Source organism: Botryllus schlosseri, chromosome 7 (genome assembly GCF_051294905.1).
Source record: "Botryllus schlosseri isolate E-star chromosome 7, Bs_hap1, whole genome shotgun sequence".
Taxonomy (NCBI): domain Eukaryota; kingdom Metazoa; phylum Chordata; class Ascidiacea; order Stolidobranchia; family Styelidae; genus Botryllus; species Botryllus schlosseri.
Window position 1 is genome coordinate 6,527,887 of NC_137242.1, and position 19,290 is coordinate 6,547,176.

General features: G+C 39.4%; 1 protein-coding gene across 1 annotated transcript; it reads left to right on the forward strand.

The window, feature by feature from the left end:
* The first annotated feature begins 1,057 nt into the window (after nt 1-1,057).
* On the forward strand, nt 1,058-3,393 carry LOC145443169 (succinate dehydrogenase [ubiquinone] iron-sulfur subunit, mitochondrial-like). The gene is made up of 2 exons (XM_080321160.1): nt 1,058-1,478; nt 2,875-3,393. The coding sequence occupies exons 1-2, from the start codon at nt 1,087-1,089 to the stop codon at nt 3,350-3,352; spliced, it is 870 nt and encodes a 289-aa protein (XP_080177286.1). The 5' UTR covers nt 1,058-1,086; the 3' UTR covers nt 3,353-3,393.
* Nucleotides 3,394-19,290: the final 15,897 nt, after the last annotated feature.

The window sequence follows — 19,290 nt, forward strand, 5'->3', positions numbered from 1 at the left end:
GGTTATCACTGGCTATTCCAGGAGATCGGAAAATATGTGTTTTTGCATTGTAATTGTAATCTGGTTACCGTATTTTAGGAATCTGAAAAAAGGACACTTTGAAAAATTGGCAGACTTGCAATTCCGGAGTAAAATTTGGTAAATTTATTGTGAGTTTGTAGTGGGTTGACTGACAAAAGGTCATTTTTCCGACTGGACTCCAGAAATACACACTGTCATTGAATTTTCTGTTGATTGACTGAAAAAATAGGTCAACTTCCTGCCTCAACTCCCTAAAGACCTGTACTTGGGTACTGATTTCCTATATCTCAGTTTTATTTTAACATACATTTATCCAAAATTTTCAAAAATAAAGATAAATTCTAAAAAAGAGGACATTTGGGCGTCCTCCGAGTCCGAGGACACTTTCAGAAATGTCAAAAAAAAATCCTCATAAAATAGGACGTATGGTAACCCTAGATTGTAAACGCTTCATTAGCCTTGCTCCATAAAACTTCAAATTAGTGGTCATTTGCATTTTTATCGTAACAAGATAGTCCCGACAGAGATCATTCCGTTGTTCCCAGACATTTTGGGGTACGGGTTAGGTAAGCTTGGGACTTCAATACGCGGGAGTGGGTCAGGTCAGGCTAATTGAAAAACAACATATTACATCGTCTGGCACACCGCAAATTCTTTGAATTGATTTCGGCGGAAGTGATCAATTCACCACAAATACTAATCTGGTCACTAGCATTCAGTTCATATTGCTCTGTATACGTATGCATTTGGGTAGCTCCTCTCTAGCGCAGTTGGTATCTTGCTGCAAATTCTACACGGTAAAATATGAGCTGCTACACGAAATTTCTCATCATATAATATTTATTGCGGAAAAGGTTCACAACCCCAGATTAGGTTATCACTGATGATGTAGTGTTAGGTTGAAGAAGAATGGCTTTACAACCGACAACATAACATAATTACATAACCATTTGTCACAAGAAATGTCCATGAACTACCTAAGAAGCGCCGTCACGTCAACCATAATAACAAGATAACCCGTTTTTATCTTCCATCATAATCATTCAGTTTACCTATTACCAGTTTATGTTCCAGCTAACTACGGCAGTAAATTTAATAGTAATGGCTCCCGGACTAATTTCTCGCACAGTGCTGCGAAAATCACTCCGGAGTCTAACCCCGTTCGCATTCAATTTTGTGCGGTCAGCGGCTACCGCTGCTCAAGTTGAAGCGACTCAAGCTCGGAGAATGAAAAAGTTTTCGATTTATCGTTGGGACCCCGAAAACAAAGGAAAATTGCCTGTAATGCAAATTTATGATGTCGATCTGGATGATTGCGGCCCGATGGTGTTGGATGCGTTGATCAAAATCAAAAATGATATCGACCCAACGCTCACATTTAGAAGGTCATGCAGAGAGGGTATTTGCGGATCCTGTGCTATGAATATCAATGGTGGAAATACACTCGCATGCCTTTCGTGAGTATACAAATTATTTGGTCTACTGCAATTTAGTTGAGTAATAATGGTGCACGAACCATGATTCAACTGTACTGCTGCTTATTTAATATTTCAACTCATGTTGAAATCAGTGGTTCGAAACTGCTGGTCCGTGGCAAGTTTTCTGCCCGTTCATCAAATACACTAGAATTATATATTTCAATTCCAAATGCAGGAATTGCATACATCTGTCATAATTGAATTTTGGGTCAATTTTGATTTTTGAAGGTTCACCGGTCATGCAACATCTGTTTTGTAGTTTTACTGGTCCGCGAGGTCAAAAAGGTTAAGAAAAACTGCCTTATATTGTAATGCTGTACTAATTTTAGACACAATAGGTAACAATGCAGTGAATCTGGTAAAACATCAGGCCTATTAACTTAACAGTGCTTTCAATTATGACTGTTACTAGAAATGGAGGCCGATTTTGGTACAAATTGACATTGCGCTTTTAAGGAAAAACCAAATCCTTATTCTATGCTTATGATATGAAACATGTGGTTTGAAATAATCTTGAGGAAGAGTTAACAAATGAGTATTTTGTGATCATCTGATCTTCAATTGAATTTTCCTTGATCAGTGTGTCGTGTGTGATATCTCTCAGTCTTGCCTTGTGCTACTTTGTGAACTGTGTATAACCCTAAATGATACCGCATGTGAATGACAAAAACATTCGCTGATGGTGAAGCAATAAGAAGTAGCCAACAATGCTATGGTGTTTTACTCAAATAACATTAAGCTTGGCGTATTTCTCAGTAAGACAAGTATAAAATTAGCACTTTGAAGAAAGTACATTTACTGATTTTATTGCACTTATGATTGACAATTTTGAAATTTGTCTATGTTTTTGTAATCGTGCTGACACTGCTGACTAATATTGTCAGCTAATGATTTAAAATCAGGGTTCTCCAACTCAAAATGGGTAGTGGGCCACTATGGGAACTTCATTAGACACGTGGGCTGCATGTTTTATCTATCGTCACCTAATATTCTGTACCGTACCTGTTTTCACTTGAAAACTGAAATCACTTCCACAACTTTCAATTATATAGGCCTATCAGTAATATGGAACCAGGTAAAATTTCTGTGAAGTGATAACCCACAGCATTGGCACTTTATGCTATGAAATAGGTATGGTTGAAAAAAATTGATATAGAACTGGGATTATATTATTTGAGGTCGCATAAAAGGTACATTTTTTAACTTTCCACATCGCTCATATAATATGAGTCATATTGTTGTGACTTCATGGGGAGAGATACTTGCTTCAGAATCGAATCACTCAAGTAGGCCTACTAGATATTGCCCACCCCTAATTATCACTCGACTCTGACCAGAGACATTGGAATGTAAAATTTGCGGTTTCCTCATATAGGAAAATTGATGACAACTTGAAGAAGACAACAAGGATCTATCCATTGCCGCACATGTATGTGGTCAAGGACCTGGTCCCGGACATGAACAACTTCTACGCCCAGTACAGGTCCATCGAGCCCTACCTGAAACAGAAAGATGAAAGCAAAAAAGGCGTGGAAAACTACCAGTCGGTCGAAGACCGTCAAAAGCTGGACGGATTGTACGAATGTATCCTGTGCGCGTGCTGTTCTACGTCTTGTCCCAGCTATTGGTGGGGCTCCGACAAATACCTGGGGCCCGCGGTGTTGATGCAAGCTTACCGGTGGATCATTGACAGCCGCGATGACTTCACGAAGGAGCGTTTGGAGAAGTTGAATGATCCGTTTTCGGTTTTTAAATGTCACACCATCATGAACTGTACCGCCACCTGTCCGAAAGGCTTGAACCCCGGTTTGGCGATAGCCGAGATTAAAAAGAAATTGGGCGCTCAAGCATGAATGCACCGCTGATCGAATAAATATAAATTTTATGAAGAAAAGTTTCATATCTCGAGTTTTTGTTGTCTTGCTATCCCAGTGTAAATGCATTACTTGTGATTTTTCTCCAACATTTTGGAGCCATGATAAACGGTAAGTGACAGTCGCATGACTCAATATGTTTTGGTAGTGTTCTGCAGTCAAGGATTTGTAAATGCTGGCAAAGGATCCGATGAATAGGATATGTAATTTAACAATATATTCATACTGAAATATACTCAAATATTTTCGACCTGCATTTGTCAGGGGCAGGGTATGGTATGGAATGGAATGGGAATTTTCCATACTCCATACCCGCGTCAATCGTTCCATACCATACTTGACAATTTTCCATACAGACAGACAGTTTTAATGAACAAAATTGCAATAAAAATATAATACATGCTGCAGCGATACGATCCTTAGAGATTCCCGCGGATCATCCAGTCAGCTGCATTGATGGAGTACTGCATTGTTCAATTCGAGTCATGCGTCATAAATACATTAAAAAAATGTAAGCAGGCCGAATAGTGGTATGTTGGAACAAATGAGTAACAGGCAAAATAGTTAAGGATTGAAAGAACTAAATACAATCAAAACAGGAGATATATAAATAGCGTGAACAGTAATTGCAACGTAAAGCAACTAACTTCAGTACGGTTTAAGTAAATGAGTTGTGTATTCGCGACAAAATGCAGAAAACGACAATTCCTTCCAGGCTAATGCAATGGCATTCCATATTTTTGGACCATAATATAAGATGGAGGAGCTGATACTTTTTCCACACTTTTGCAACTTAGCCAACCTCTCAAGTGATATTCTATTTTTGATATGTGGAAGTGTTGCGGCGTATTTAGTCTAATTATTTTGAATGAAATTATAAATACCCATCTAAACAGCCCTGGTACACCGTTATATCCCCAGTTTCTTTATATCATATGTCGTCAGCAATGTATGTTGCCTAATCAGCGAAGACGTAACGTATAATATATAGGCCTACACACGGGATTATTGGAAATCACAACAGAATCTCATGACATGTAAATCTGGTGTGGTAACGAACTGCTAGCAGTAGCCTACATCATCTACAAAGTTCCATAAACCAAAGTTATTGTCAAATTAGAAGATTGATTCCCAACCCGTTTTTCTTTATTCCCCACAACCTGAAATCTATATTTACACCCTTTAAAATTGCTCCCTCCAATAAAATTTGGCAAGAATTTGTTTTGTAGAGACTTGCTTGGTGAAAGTTAAGACCCCCAGAACTGAACAGCACGCAATGAAATGAATGAGTACTGAGCAGTTAACTGGTAAACGTAAACGCAATGTTGCGCCTCCGTCAAATGTATATTGTATATGCTCGCCGGCAGAAAAATAAAAAGGGTTTGAAATATTTCTAAATGTAGCGAGGTAGCATCAATCTACTTGTATAAATGCCAAACATTGCATACACCAGATAAAATTGCTGCTGTTAGATATAGGCCGCCTTGAGCTACACTTTCGCGCGGTACATAACTCGAAAGATTGTTGATATACAATGTTATTTCCAATTCTCTACTAGTTGCTGGCGATTACCCCTGACGAGTGTCAGCCGAAAATATTCGGGTTCATTTCAATATGAATATACTATTTAACTCGAAAGAAATATTAATTTCATCTGTAACGAGTCCGGCTATGCTCTCAATTAGCGAGTCCGCGATCTCCCTGAATACACATGCGAACTCTTATTATAACGAATCAGGTGATTTCAATAACGCCATTTCGCATGCGACTGAATGAAAACGTATATTCGGGAGATCCCGTGCCGCTGTCCAGTCGATTCTCGCTAATTCGAGGTACTTATAATACGATTGCTGAATTGCAAATGAGCTATTAGGCCTAAATATCAGAGATGAGATCGGCATTTTATACAGACGTTTATAAACGAGGCTAATAATGTGATTTTTTTACAAGTGAGTCTATACTAGGGTTGCCATACGTCCGGAATTTCCCGGACATGTCCGGAATTTCACTGTTCAAACTAGCGTCCGGAAGGAATTTCTAAAATATGCCAAATGTCCGGAATTTTGAATGCTTGACGTAGGCTCATAATGTTTTCGTAAATCAGCATAAAAACAATATTTTTGGGGAATATTTATGCTGATGCATGATATTTTTCTTCGCTCCGCGCGTGATTTACTATCACATTTATTGATTTCAATATGGAAACTATCACCCTCGCAAAAACTGCAATAAAATATAAATAAAAACAACCTTCATTTACTGGAATAAGCCTAATTGTAATCGCAATTACAGGAGAACCCTATATTTCTACAGATCGTTAAGGCCGTTTAAATGATAGTGGTTCCAAACGGGGGGGTCGTTTGCCTTTATTCTGGGATTTGCGAATATGTTGAACGTAATCAGCTTCCAAAATAGCACGTAAGTCTGGGCAAAGGTGCTGACTTTTTTCAGTAATCAGTTCGTCAAATTGTGATCTGGACCACGGAACATTTTCAAATTGGAGATGGAGTCGCGACCATAAAAGGTTGGAAACCACAGGAAGTGGGGTGTTTATAAAGCTCCATGGTGCGCACCGGCATAAGGCTGATAAACAATGTTATTGGCAGGACATGAACACGACTTAACGATGTGCAATTACGCTCCCTGTATTTTTGAACTCATCATCCTCCACCAGCTCTACCGCTAACTCTTGTCATGTGGGCGGAGAGTAGTATATCTATAGTAATACATGGAATGACCAATATTATTGACAGAATTCATTCAAATAATTTAACGACCAGATGCATATAGAAACCAGATTCATATAGCAACCACCCTCCTCCCCCAGAAGTTGCATCGATTACCCTATAGCAGTGGTTCTCAACCTTTTTGACCCGCGGACTCATCTCAAGCTCGCCAGTATATCCGCGGACTCAAGCTATATATTACCGAAAAATAGTTTTTTTTTATTATTTCTATCCAAGAGAGTGTAATACGGTATCAACAAAAAAGCAAGCACTGTTTTTCACTCAACCCACACTCAATCGGAGCCTTGTCCTTGATTTTGCTTGACAAGTTTATTGAATTCCGGAATTATGGTTGCCAATGTAGGCCTACATCTGATGTCATCTTCCGGTTGAAGTCTATTGCTATACTTCTTTTGCTCATCGTCAGAGTTGAAAAGGCAGATTCACACAGGTAGGTGATGTGGTAGGATGTAGCAAAAGAGCTGTTGCAGCTTGCTAACAAAGATCTGAAAGACTATGCTCTATCGACTGCACATTTGGCTAAAATTGAGTCAAGGAAGCTTTCTTGAACCTGTCTTTCCACATCTGTCGGCTTTGCAATTCAAGCAACTGTTCAGTAATGCAGTCCACATCTCGAGTTCTACTAATACTAGACAAATATAGATTGTTTCTGTGATTAGCACATGTCCCTACGATTTGTCATTTTCCAAATAGTCTGTAAGTGAACAAGTCGCCATAATCCATTACCAGCACGCAGCGTATATCGCGCCGGAAACCTGTGCAATGTGCCTACGTGCAGGACCGTAACAGCACTTCGTCAGCCCCCTCAATGACAAAACGTTGGTCTTGGGCCACACAGAGCGATAAACCAAACTTCTGGTGGGCTTTACCCCCAGACCCCCCTTCCGATACCTTTTCACCGCTACTTCTCGGCGAAATTTTTGTACCGTTCATTTAGTCGTTTGGTTTCGAATAAACCGCGCGAAGCGCGAAAATATTCCATAATTCATGATTGAATCGGTCAACATGATCGGGAGTTGCATATATATATATATATAATATAGCTGTATATTTTTTATGCTATCTCTGCTAATGCATTCAGATTTATCGGTCGAGCTGAGTGAGGCGTTTCGGAATATGATATAATGTTTCTAAAAAGTTGCATAAATTTTCAAAAAATACTCTATAATTTATGTTAATTCACGAATAGTTTTGGCCCCCCTTCGAGCTCCCCCCTCAATTATGGTGGTTTGGTGTACGGCAGTTACAGTCCTGCATACGTGTGTATAAAGAGCTGTCCCAGGGGTTGTTTATGCCTGGCATATTCGGTATATGTGAATTGTGAATAGTGAACACGCAGCATTAAATTCCGAGTCCATTCGTACTAAATTCATGTCAATCCGACCAAAATTGTAGAGTTTATGACCGTGATAGAATTGCTTATGACAATTTTAGCAATTAGGCTACCTCGAAAATAAATGTAGGGCATTTTGAAACACGCCAGTTGGCGATAATAGGGGTTTTAGTGTTGGGATCAAGTCACTACCTTCGAGTCACGAGTCAATTCGAGTCATTGCACATTTTGACTCGAGTCAAGTCAAGTCAATCGATTTTCGAAGGTAACTCGAGTCAAGTCAAGTCAGTCGATTTTCAGAGGTGACTCGAGTCAAGTCGAGTCAAGTCAAGTCACGAGTCAAGTCACAATTCAAGTTAAATTGCTTTTTCGAGGTATGAGGCGTGATTACGTCATTGTATTTTGCTAGCTGTCTGAGATACAGATTGAGTGGTCATTGATTTTGAACCGATGAACGAATATAGAGTTATACACGCAAGTAAGGCGCTGTATCGCTCGCATATAAGTAGAACTAATAAACTACGAAAGTAATTGCATAGCCTCAGTTTATAGTTACCAGTCAAAATAGAGAATAGAGAAACGAATTGATAAGATGCAATACGTTACCGTTTTGCAAATTGATATGATACAATTCGAGCCTGCGCCAATGGTTGAGGACTATATAAACTATTTGCGAATTCAATTTCAATAAAACAAGAGGTTTGGTTAAGTTAAGAACACAGAACAGAAATATACATTTAGCTATTAAATTACTTTACTATACTATAGTTTACGACAACGTATGCTGTCAGCTTCGATCACTTCGTTTGCGATCAACATGTTTGTGAGAGAACAATGGAGGCTCAGTAAAACGCATGATCATTGAATGATTGGTCGCTCTCACGGGTTACACCAGCGTAGCGCGAACAATCCGAACATATGTAAGATACAGTGATTTTTATCGACACCGATTACTTGATGATGACTTGAAATTGACTCGTGAATTTTGCTCCGAGTCACGAGTCAATCCACATTTCTGATATGCCGAGTCAAGTCAAGTCAAGTCATTTTAGCAAAGTGACTCGAGTCAAGTCAAGTCATACGAAAAAGTGACTCGAGTCTGACTCGAGTCAAGTCATGACTCGAGTCATCTCAACACTGGGTTTTATACCTGGCGTGATTGGTATCAAACCAGGATGATGCGACAGATGTGAAAAGCATATACCCGTTTTGCCTGTGATACTTGCAACCAACTGGTTTGCCCAAGACACAGAAAATCTCAGGAGAACCAATAATGCTTGGAATGCTGATCAATTTGTAGTGGTGCTGTTTCGTTGCTCTTGCGTTTGAAATATACGTGGCCAAACATCGCTTATTGAGGTATCTCTAATATTGCTTTCAAAACTGCATTCACTGCAGTATAATTTATTAACTTGCAGGAATTTCGTATGCCCCTTAGACCCCCCCTTCCGATACCTTTTCACCGCTACTTCTCGGCGAAATTTTTGTACCGTTCATTTAGTCGTTTGGTTTCGAATAAACCGCGCGAAGCGCGAAAATATTCCATAATTCATGATTGAATCGGTCAACATGATCGGGAGTTGCATATATATATATATATATAATATAGCTGTATATTTTTTATGCTATCTCTGCTCATGCATTCAGATTTATCGGTCGAGCTGAGTGAGGCGTTTCGGAATATGATATAATGTTTCTAAAAAGTTGCATAAATTTTCAAAAAATACTCTATAATTTATGTTAATTCACGAATAGTTTTGGCCCCCCTTCGAGCTCCCCCCTCAATTATGGTGGTTTGGTGTACGGCAGTTACAGTCCTGCATACGTGTGTATAAAGAGCTGTCCCAGGGGTTGTTTATGCCTGGCATATTCGGTATATGTGAATTGTGAATAGTGAACACGCAGCATTAAATTCCGAGTCCATTCGTACTAAATTCATGTCAATCCGACCAAAATTGTAGAGTTTATGACCGTGATAGAATTGCTTATGACAATTTTAGCAATTAGGCTACCTCGAAAATAAATGTAGGGCATTTTGAAACACTCCAGTTGGCGATAATAGGGGTTTTATACCTGGCGTGATTGGTATCAAACCAGGATGATGCGACAGATGTGAAAAGCATACCCGTTTTGCCTGTGATACTTGCAACCAATTGGTTTGCCCAAGACACAGAAAATCTCAGGAGAACCAATAATGCTTGGAATGCTGATCAATTTGTAGTGGTGCTGTTTCGTTGTTCTTGCGTTTGAAATATACGTGGCCAAACAACGCTTATTGAGGTATCTCTAATATTGCTTTCAAAACTGCATTCACTGCAGTATAATTTATTAACTTGCAGGAATTTCGTATGCCCCTTATCAACAAGAGGTAACGGCACAATATGAAGCATATAGAAAGAGATTCAAACGAAATCCAAATTGGCAAAATTTGACGTAACAATGCAATGATAAAAAGGAACAGTAGCTGGCCAAACTCAGCTGTACCGGTACTCCGGTAGTCATAATATAGCAGTGGTTCCCAAATGGTGGGGAATTCCCCACCAGTGGGGAATTCAATGGTTTCTGGTGGGGAATAGACGCATTTGTTCAAAATTATATGCAGGACAGTCTACATATTAACGGAGACACATGCGCAATTACCGTTACCAGTTAACTGCTCTGGAATGTATATATCGAAAATTATATTGCGTGTTGCTCATAAAACCTCATATTTAACTATGGATGGCCAATGATGGCGTCACAAACGCATCCAGCATAATGGCGTCGGCCATTACTGCGCCACGACGCACAAAGAGTTATAAAGTTATAGGCCATGTAACATACGACACAGAGAAGTGTGCCAGAACGATCAGCGGCGAGAAGACCTTGGCCGAGAAGGAATGCCCTTCTGGTGACCGAAAACTTCGATATATTACAATATACATTATACATATATGTTTAATTGTCCATATGCGGCTAAATGGCTGCCGCCGAATGTTCCTGTCTTGACGATCTCAATCCCAGAGGACAATTGCCATCCTGCAGGAAAAATTTATTTGCCAGTAAAGCAATAACAATTTGAAATCGTGTGTGCCTTTTAGTTTTGGTGATTTCCATATCTTTTGACATAGCAGGTGTAGGATGTCACGAAATGCCCGAAAATGTTTAATTCTTATTTACGAGCCCTACCTTTTCCCACACAACTCACTCAGCTCTACCGGTAAATATGATTACGTGAGCAGAGAGGTGGTAAAAATTGATAGCAAAATATATGCATTTCCCGATCATATTGACCGATTCAAACATTAATTATATAAATTTTTCGCGCTTCGCGCGTTTAGTCGAAATAAGGCGACAATGTAGCTGATAAGTAGCGGGAAAAAAAGCGTACAGGCCCAGGGGGCTTTGCCCTCTAGAAGTTGGGTTTATCACCCTATGGGGAGCCCAAGACCAACGTTTTTTTGGGGGAGAGGGGTACACGAAGTGCTGTTACGGACCCGGTGGGGAATGACGGCTCGGAATAAATCTGAAGTGGGGAATGAAGACAAAAAGGTTGGGAACCACTGTAATAAAGGGATAATAGAGAATCAAATTATACAATACTCAGAAGACGTTACACAGACAATCAGCGGAATATATTAATGGAATATTTAAAGATTGTATACAAACTCTTTATCCTTTTTATGGTGCCGTTAATTCTTGATAAGGGAAACCCGAAAAGTCACCGAGGTAATAAATTCTACTGCAATGAATGTAGTTCTGAAAGCACTATTGAAGTTGAGTGCCGCCAGTCACATAATTGAGGTATCTTTAGGGATGGTGTGAACCTCTGAAAGGTTCAGGTTCGTGTGAACACGAACCTTTTTGAAAGGTTCTGTGTGAACACGAACGTGAACCTCATGACGTCACGTTACGTCATACTGCCAATTCAAACCCTATCTTTCAATGAAGTGATAGCCTCTATCAATGTACGCGATACCTAGCGACCACTCGGGCCACATAATGCCACGATGCCGAAATACATATTGGCGTCTTAAACGTCGCTAAATGTATCAACTGAGCAATCAAAGGACATAATACTCCCTTTAAAATCAATATCTTTCGCGCTTTGCCAACAATTTCGACCCCATTAACGAGTTATATAGAAGTAGCCAACACCTCAATCGCACGGATTAGGTTATAATGATGCAGTAAAGATTCACCACGTAACGCCTGCTAGATTTTTTGCATCAGAAAACGATATCAATCTCATTGATTGGTTGAACATTGAACAAGAATCATTCGCTGACTACGTATCCCGTTCGTGATGTCGGGTGATTGCGGGTCAAACTCACAGCAGACAGTCACTAAATATTTGCAAATGGAAAGCTGGATATTCTGAGCAAACTTTTGTGACAAAGTAAGTAAAACTTTTGAGATTGTCAAGGTGCATGCTCGTTTAGTGTTGATTTATAATGCCGCCAGCGCCTTGCATAGAGTGGTCCGCAATTGAAATGCAATAAATTTGAACCAAAGAAAGATGTTATAATGAAGTGAAAATTGCAATATATGAAAAAAGTTCACAGTGCAGAACCTACCAAGGTTCTGTTGTGAACGCGAACCTCTAAATTTCCGAGGTTCACATACAGAACGCGAACGTGAACCTCACGTTCACACCATCCCTAGACTATCTATGCATTTTTTATGACAGCTATTAAGGTTACTAATATTTAAAAATAGGTATTTTGCGAATCATGCAGCCTAATCTCAAATCGGAATTTGACGAAACCGGACCAGGACGGGGCCCATTCACTTTCGGACCAAAAAGCTATTTTCTCCGTAAGGCTGCAATGACTTTGGTCCGAAAGTGAACGAGCCCCGTAGGTCTGTCAATTACATGTTCCGAAATCATATCTGAAGTGGAAGAAAAAGTTGAAAATCTTGACATTTTCGTGGATTTTCGATTTTTCAATATAAAACTAAGTCCGTAGACCCCTAAATTTGGATCCATGATCGATTCTTGAAGTTTTATCGATATAAAATTACCTAAAATATTAAACTCACTATGAGACTGGCGTCTTTTCATTGAAAAACCCGACGAAATTCCAGGTTGACAATCTGTCAACGTGCGTGCCGAGCCGATTAAGTTACTTAAAATTCCTGTGCTCGCGGACTCACCAAGGCCAAAGAATGACCAAGGCCATTCCGCGGACTCAAATGAGTCCGCGGACTCGGGGTTGAGAAACACTGCCCTATAGTGTGGGCTCAAAATTATTTTTCATTTGAGCTGGAGGGAGCTGAAAACATGTGCTTTCGGTCCCGGTTACACAACCACACAGCCCACATACTCCTGAACCGGATCGTGACCACCCCTGGTCTAGGAGCAACGCTTTGCTAGTGTGACGTCATGACTCATTTTTAAATCCACTAGTGGGCGCTAAAGAGTGTCCGGAATTTGGGTTGCTGAAATATGGTAACCCTAGTCTATACCCGACGAGAAATCCCTGAATTACCCACCGGTTCGAAACCTCTGCATTAGAATATATCTTATAATATAAATTTACATCACTACAATCATTTTGGTACAGCGGATCGAATGTTTATTTTTCCCGCCAATCTGTGGGCCACACATTGGATTCATTAGCCAAGATCAGGGTGTCTATTCTTTTATCAGAGATAACCCAATTTCAAGAAGTTTGCTGCGTGTTGGAGGCCGGCATATCGTAACGTAGCTCCAAGACAAGCTACATATTTTGGAATTACAATGATGGTTATGTGAAATAGATATTGCGTGATGATCAACCTACCAAAGCGCAGACAATTATTTCCAAGTTCAACAAATTGATATAAATAATCATGTAACTTTTAAATTCTCAGAACCTACGATTTTAAAACTACCAAGGGAGTTTACGGAGTGGAAGTTATGATAAGAGAAATGCCAGTTATAACGCGACAGCGGTCGAATATCGTTCGTTTTTATATTTATATTTGAATTGATTTGAATATTCATTATTAATATTATTTTCGTTCATATGCGCGTAGCTCTACTTTGTTGTCTTCAAATAGACGTCAACCGGGGTGGGTGAGTAATAAATCGCAATTTGAGATATGAGCATATACACTGAGCGATTTTCTGAGGTGTGCAATCAATTTGAAAAATTGAAAGTAGGATCATTGTCATGATTCTGGTAAAACTGCCAAAGTATGGAAAAAGTATGGAAGTATGGAAATAACATTCCATACCATACCATACTTGGGCAATTTCCATACCATACCATACTTGGGCAATTTCCATACCATACCATACTTGCACTCTTCCATATTCCATACCGAAATTTCGTTCCATACAATACCATACTTCCATACCATACCATACCAAGCCCTGGTCAGGGGTAATAGTCAGCAACTAGCAGATAATTGAAAAGAACATAGTGATCGCATCACCCAAATATGACGTCACAGACAGGTTGTCATTAACGAAGTGCTTCTACTTAGTCAGAGTAAACAAGTAGTTACCACTACTCGGAGTACATTTAATCTTCTATTTCGACAAATTTTGTGACTTACTTTCCATTATTTACAGTTTGTCAAATAGAAGTTAAGTGTACTTCCGATATAAGAGGAAGGATATAAGGAAATTGAGAGTGTTTTCACGGAGAGCCAGGAACTTTCGTCGTACTTCGCGCGAAATATATTTGGAGTGACCAATATATATCCACGAAAGTCTCTATCAATAAATTTATGTAGCGGTTGCTCTATTGATAGTACGCATATAACAAAACATGATTGATCGTAATTTAGACCTCGATTGGGTCACAGAAATTACTGATCGTCGATGATGAGTTGGTATATATAACGCAGAGCGAATGTTTGTAGATGTTATACTTGTGTAATCTGACTCCAGAAGGTTACGTTTACAATTCGTTGCGTGTTTCTTTCCGTTCGACGGACCGGCAATCCACACCAGTGGATTGACTCGCTGGCTGATGTACCACAAAGCCTGTCTATTGCGCACGTATTCGATGATCACACAGTCGAATGTTTTGTTTCTGTCTCCACGACTTGTAAGTTTATTGAATCAACGTACGACGACGTAACAGTACTTCCGAATTTGTCAATTGAATAGAATGAAAAATGACCCTCTCTACGTGGTATTACAGGCGTATATATAGTATAGCCACGAGAGATTATATGCACCAAAACATCGTACGATTTATTTCTCTTATCTTTATTCACAACAACTCACAAAGGTCTTATTGGGTTTTCGCTTCAGGGAATTAAGTAAGGTTCACAACACTCCCTATTGCTCAAATCTTAAAATGGCGTTAAGAATATATTTCGTTAAAGTATATTATATTACGACCGCACATTAAATTTATTTTCACTCTTGAAAGTATTATTCGCTTGCTCAAAAACAGTTCAAGGTGGTTGGTATCGACCGAAAATCCAATATCGGTCGGGCTGTAGAATATACCAAAGATTATTTGCTGCTATCTTTGCGCTCGAATGTCCTGCAGCGATAAAGTGCTTTAAAATCCCATTGGAAGTCGGATCAATATCAATAATCGTTGGATTATGATTTTCATCTGAAGAAGTTGCACACGATGTACAATGCGATAAGACACAATGCGATGTAATGAACAGACAGGAGGATATCGAACGATACGCAGTTGCGATCCTTTTTAGACTGACATTCACCTCGGCCTAGAGTGCCCGATGTAACAGTTCTTCCAATGTTGATCTTTTAAACCTGCGGCCCTTTCTAGTTCTTTCCATTCCCTGTGAGTGCTTTCGTCGGGTCTTTTTCTGGGCTTTTTTTTATCGCCGTAAGAACGGCAACGGCGGGGGAAGACGAGCCCAGATGAACCTCCGACGGGAATCGAACCGGGCCGCCGTTTCGCAGGCGCTTCGCGTTACCACTACGCTATCTACCCCACCTATAATGTGTCCGTCGTAGATGTCCGTGGCACTAACATAATAACAGAAAGGGAAGTCAAATTGATGGATGAACTTTACCAGAAGTGCAAAAGGACATATATTTGAATATTTAATGTGTAGCAAAGAATAGCCTACATTGGCATTGTAAATTTTTCTATATTTGGACCAGTGTCGAAAATTAAAGTTAGTTTGTGCGGTACATTTTTTTCGATTTGATCAAAACGATTATAATTTATAATTATATAATTATAATCGTTTATAATATAATTTATAATTATATAATTTATAACAAAATGTTCATTAATTCCTATAGCTGCTACAATCAAACAAAAAAATTGTAGTCATAACCCTACTGTACACTGCACAGGTAAAAAATTGTTTGTTGCTGCACATTGCACAACCTTTTACTCGTTGAAAACCGTATTAGTCTTTTCTCCTTTGTGTAACTGACGGCTATGTCGTGCCTGGAGCAATAGGTAACTGAACTGGCGACTGGCTGTCTTTAGGTTGGCGACTTCTTAACCCACAGTTTTACTCGGTACGGCTGTATTGCAGAAGAGATAGGTACGTCAGGTAGCGTGGTAAAATGAGTCTAAAGATATTCGAAATAGATCGGGTGTTTATACCTGATGGATACGAAAAAGGGTGTTGTGGTTTGCGTGAAAAAGGGTAGCCATGCGCAGTGCGCGACAGGATAGGGAAGCTGGCGCAATGCGCAAGGGGTGATTAATATTGCGTAATAAGCAAAAGGATTGTAATGGTAATTAGGCAATACGCGACAAGAGGATTACGAAGCCAGGATATGGTGCAATCGTATGTGGGTCACATGGTAATCCCAGTACTACGAGCAAAGTATAGTTCCCTCGTAACAGATACCTGACGACATTGCACTAAGGACCAGCGGTCTGCTACATCGGTCATCTCATGGAACAGTGTCGGGGGTTCTCACAGAGCCTGAATTTATTGATGTGGCAATATCATTTGTATCGTAATTTTTGCACTTTGTCATTATCAGTGACCTTGAGCATTTTTCAAATGATTATATTTGTTCAATAAATGAAATTTCCAATCATACATGGATACCAGCTGAAGCCGGCATTAGACTATCGAGCATACGTTGTATTGTAGCCATAGTTGCAGTTGCCTAAAAAAGGCATCCTTGATTTTCTCTTGTTTGGGCAGTCGACCAAGGGTGCACTCCACTCGCAAATTTATTTAGTTTGGTACGAGATTAATTTTAGTGTATTTATTCATTTAGTATGTTATATTTTCGTTCAGGTCTGCATGCCGGGAATTATCATGCTACAGCAACGAAATTCATTACTTCTATGAAACGGATGACGGTAGCTCATTTCCATATCCCATGCTAACCTCAATTTGATGACTCGGAATATGAATGCATGGAATCACTCTCAGACTCAGAAGTGGCTTATACTTAGGGCTGGGCAAAAGGATTCGAGTACTCGAATCTGAATCGAGTATTAATATTTGAATGATTCAAGTCGAGTGGTAAAAGACGATATGTTTGAGTACTAAAATCGTACGCTCCTCACAACTGAAAGTTATTTTATCAACGAGAATTAGTTTCGATCCTAATATTGACTGTTAAAGCCTTGAAACCTTGATAGGCCGTATCGTAACATACGAAACATATAGTACAAAGCTTCGAATATAATTTAGATACCGGGTTTCATGGTTCCGTTCACACCGCATTGTCCACTATATAAAATATTTCATCACAGTAAGTATGGCCCCAAAAACGTTTGAAACTACCGTTCCGCAATCTAGCAATTACCTTTTATACCAAGCAGTCCATGACGTGTCCTAATCTGGAAAAGTGGACTTTGACTTTTTATTAACGTTAGACCTGTTTTAGCAGACCACAGTTGAAACTTTCTCGCAAAGGGCATGAAATACATATTCCGCTTTTGAGAAGTAGTATTTGTATTTTTCTTTCAATTGCGGGTATTATACGTTGAGTTCTGATTATATAGTTTCAGTTCTTTTGTCTGGAGAACATAGGCCCTACACGTGGAAGTATAAAAGCAAGTGTAGCAATGCCTTATATTTTCCGAAAATAAATCTATACACTATATGGCATTTTTACGGCCAGTTATATTTTTAATATACGTATACTAATCTCGCAAAGTGTTAAAGCCGTATCCGACACATCTCCGTATTGCTCTTCGACTGAAGTAGGAGCCTTATAATATGGGGGATGGCGCCATGCCATGATATTCTTTAAAACGGGGTGTTCGAGTAAACAAAGGTTTAGTATCGAAATTCCATATACTATCATTTATATCGCATGATGTGGACGATTGCTTATGCTGTCAAAAATTGACACCTCCCGGAGATGCATCAATATGAATAAAGCTCTCTACACCTTCCGCATAGCTCCATTTGCAGCTTTTGACAGTTCATGCGAACGAATTACGATCGTTTTCAAAACTACTTCCTTACTTGAGTAGATTTAAAGTCAGTCAATTCTACTTCGACTTCAAGTAGTTTTAGGTTGCTTATGAAAGAATTACTTCTACTCGTACTAGAGTAGCTTTCTTGACTATAGTCTGACCACCTCTGGAAATTATAAATCCGCTAATATCTGCTACCTGGCCCTGGCGGGTTGGAAAATTTCACCAATCGTTCATTTTGTCGTGGTGCACTGGTTAATGCTCGTGCAGACAGCCCATAATGAACCAGATGCGACATTGATGAATATTTAGTCATAAACACCAGATAAAAATCGGAGCAATGAAAGCACTGTACCTCAGAACCAAAAGCGTATAAATACAACACATACACGTCTATCATTGCTCTATCAAGTATGATGGACCACACCTGTGGAACAGTATCTCGACAGTCGTCAAACATTTCTAGGTCACATACAAGCAGTTTCTACTGAATGAATACTATTCAGCCTACAGGACTGTGTTCTGATATTTCGATCTCTCCAACTGACACTTTCATTTTATGTAGCCTCGATGTTGATGATTGGAATTTGGAAGAATCTGATGCTGGCGTCAATATTGCTGTTTTGAGGTTTGGTTTCATTTATACCTCCTCCTTCAAACCTAAAAACAGCAACATTGACACTAGCATCAGATTCTTCCAAATTCCAATTATCAGCATCGAGGCTACGTCTTTCCACCAAATTGTCAACTTAAACATCAAACATATTGAACAGCCGCCTGCAATCAAGACCTAGTCAGATCTCGAGCTAGAAAACCAAAGATCATCACCAGCATTATGACTTGGTCATCCTTGCCACAACCAGGCAGTGGAAAGACATGTCACAGTGGTGACTGAAGCATCTGTCCATGTTTCAGGATTCAAACGTAGAGATGGCCTCATCAGACAAAAACTGAAATCTAGAAAGCGTATGAAATCTTTCAATACCAAACATGATTGTAATGTTTGTGCAGCCTGATAACCTGTGATACTACAAAAAAATTCTGTTTCCAATATAGAATTGATATCTGTGTTTTGAAAGTGGATTTCCAATTTTTGTGTTTTCAATCTGACGTTTTGTGATACATGCGATACAAACCTTGCAACAGCATGCAACAGCATGCTGGTAAGAAATCTCTTGACAATCACTGTTTTAAACTTATCGATATCGCGAGGCCACACTACAGATGAACGCCGTTTTAAATACAATTTTAGAAGTCACTATATCCCATGCCCGAGCCCTATTTATACTTGTAGGGGGCTTCATTTGTTAGAGCATGTTTTGAAAAGCAGTTCTAATTGATGGGGTATGCTGCTCACCGCTCAGACATAAAATCAATCACTACATGCTTTTGACATCATACCCACTGCTTCAGTACTTAATTTTACCTATAAAATCAGTAATTTGCCTGTAACTTTTTTCTGTTCATTTTTAAGAGTAAGTTATATGGAAGCAAAATAGAATCATGTTGCTTCTGCGTCTTTTAAAC

Bases quoted from the DNA above. Each gene is read 5' to 3' on its own strand.
- LOC145443169 (XM_080321160.1), top strand. From the start codon at position 1,087: ATGTTCCAGCTAACTACGGCAGTAAATTTAATAGTAATGGCTCCCGGA. The intron at 1,479-2,874 runs GTGAGTATACAA...TTCCTCATATAG, and splicing joins AATACACTCGCATGCCTTTC to GAAAATTGATGACAACTTGA.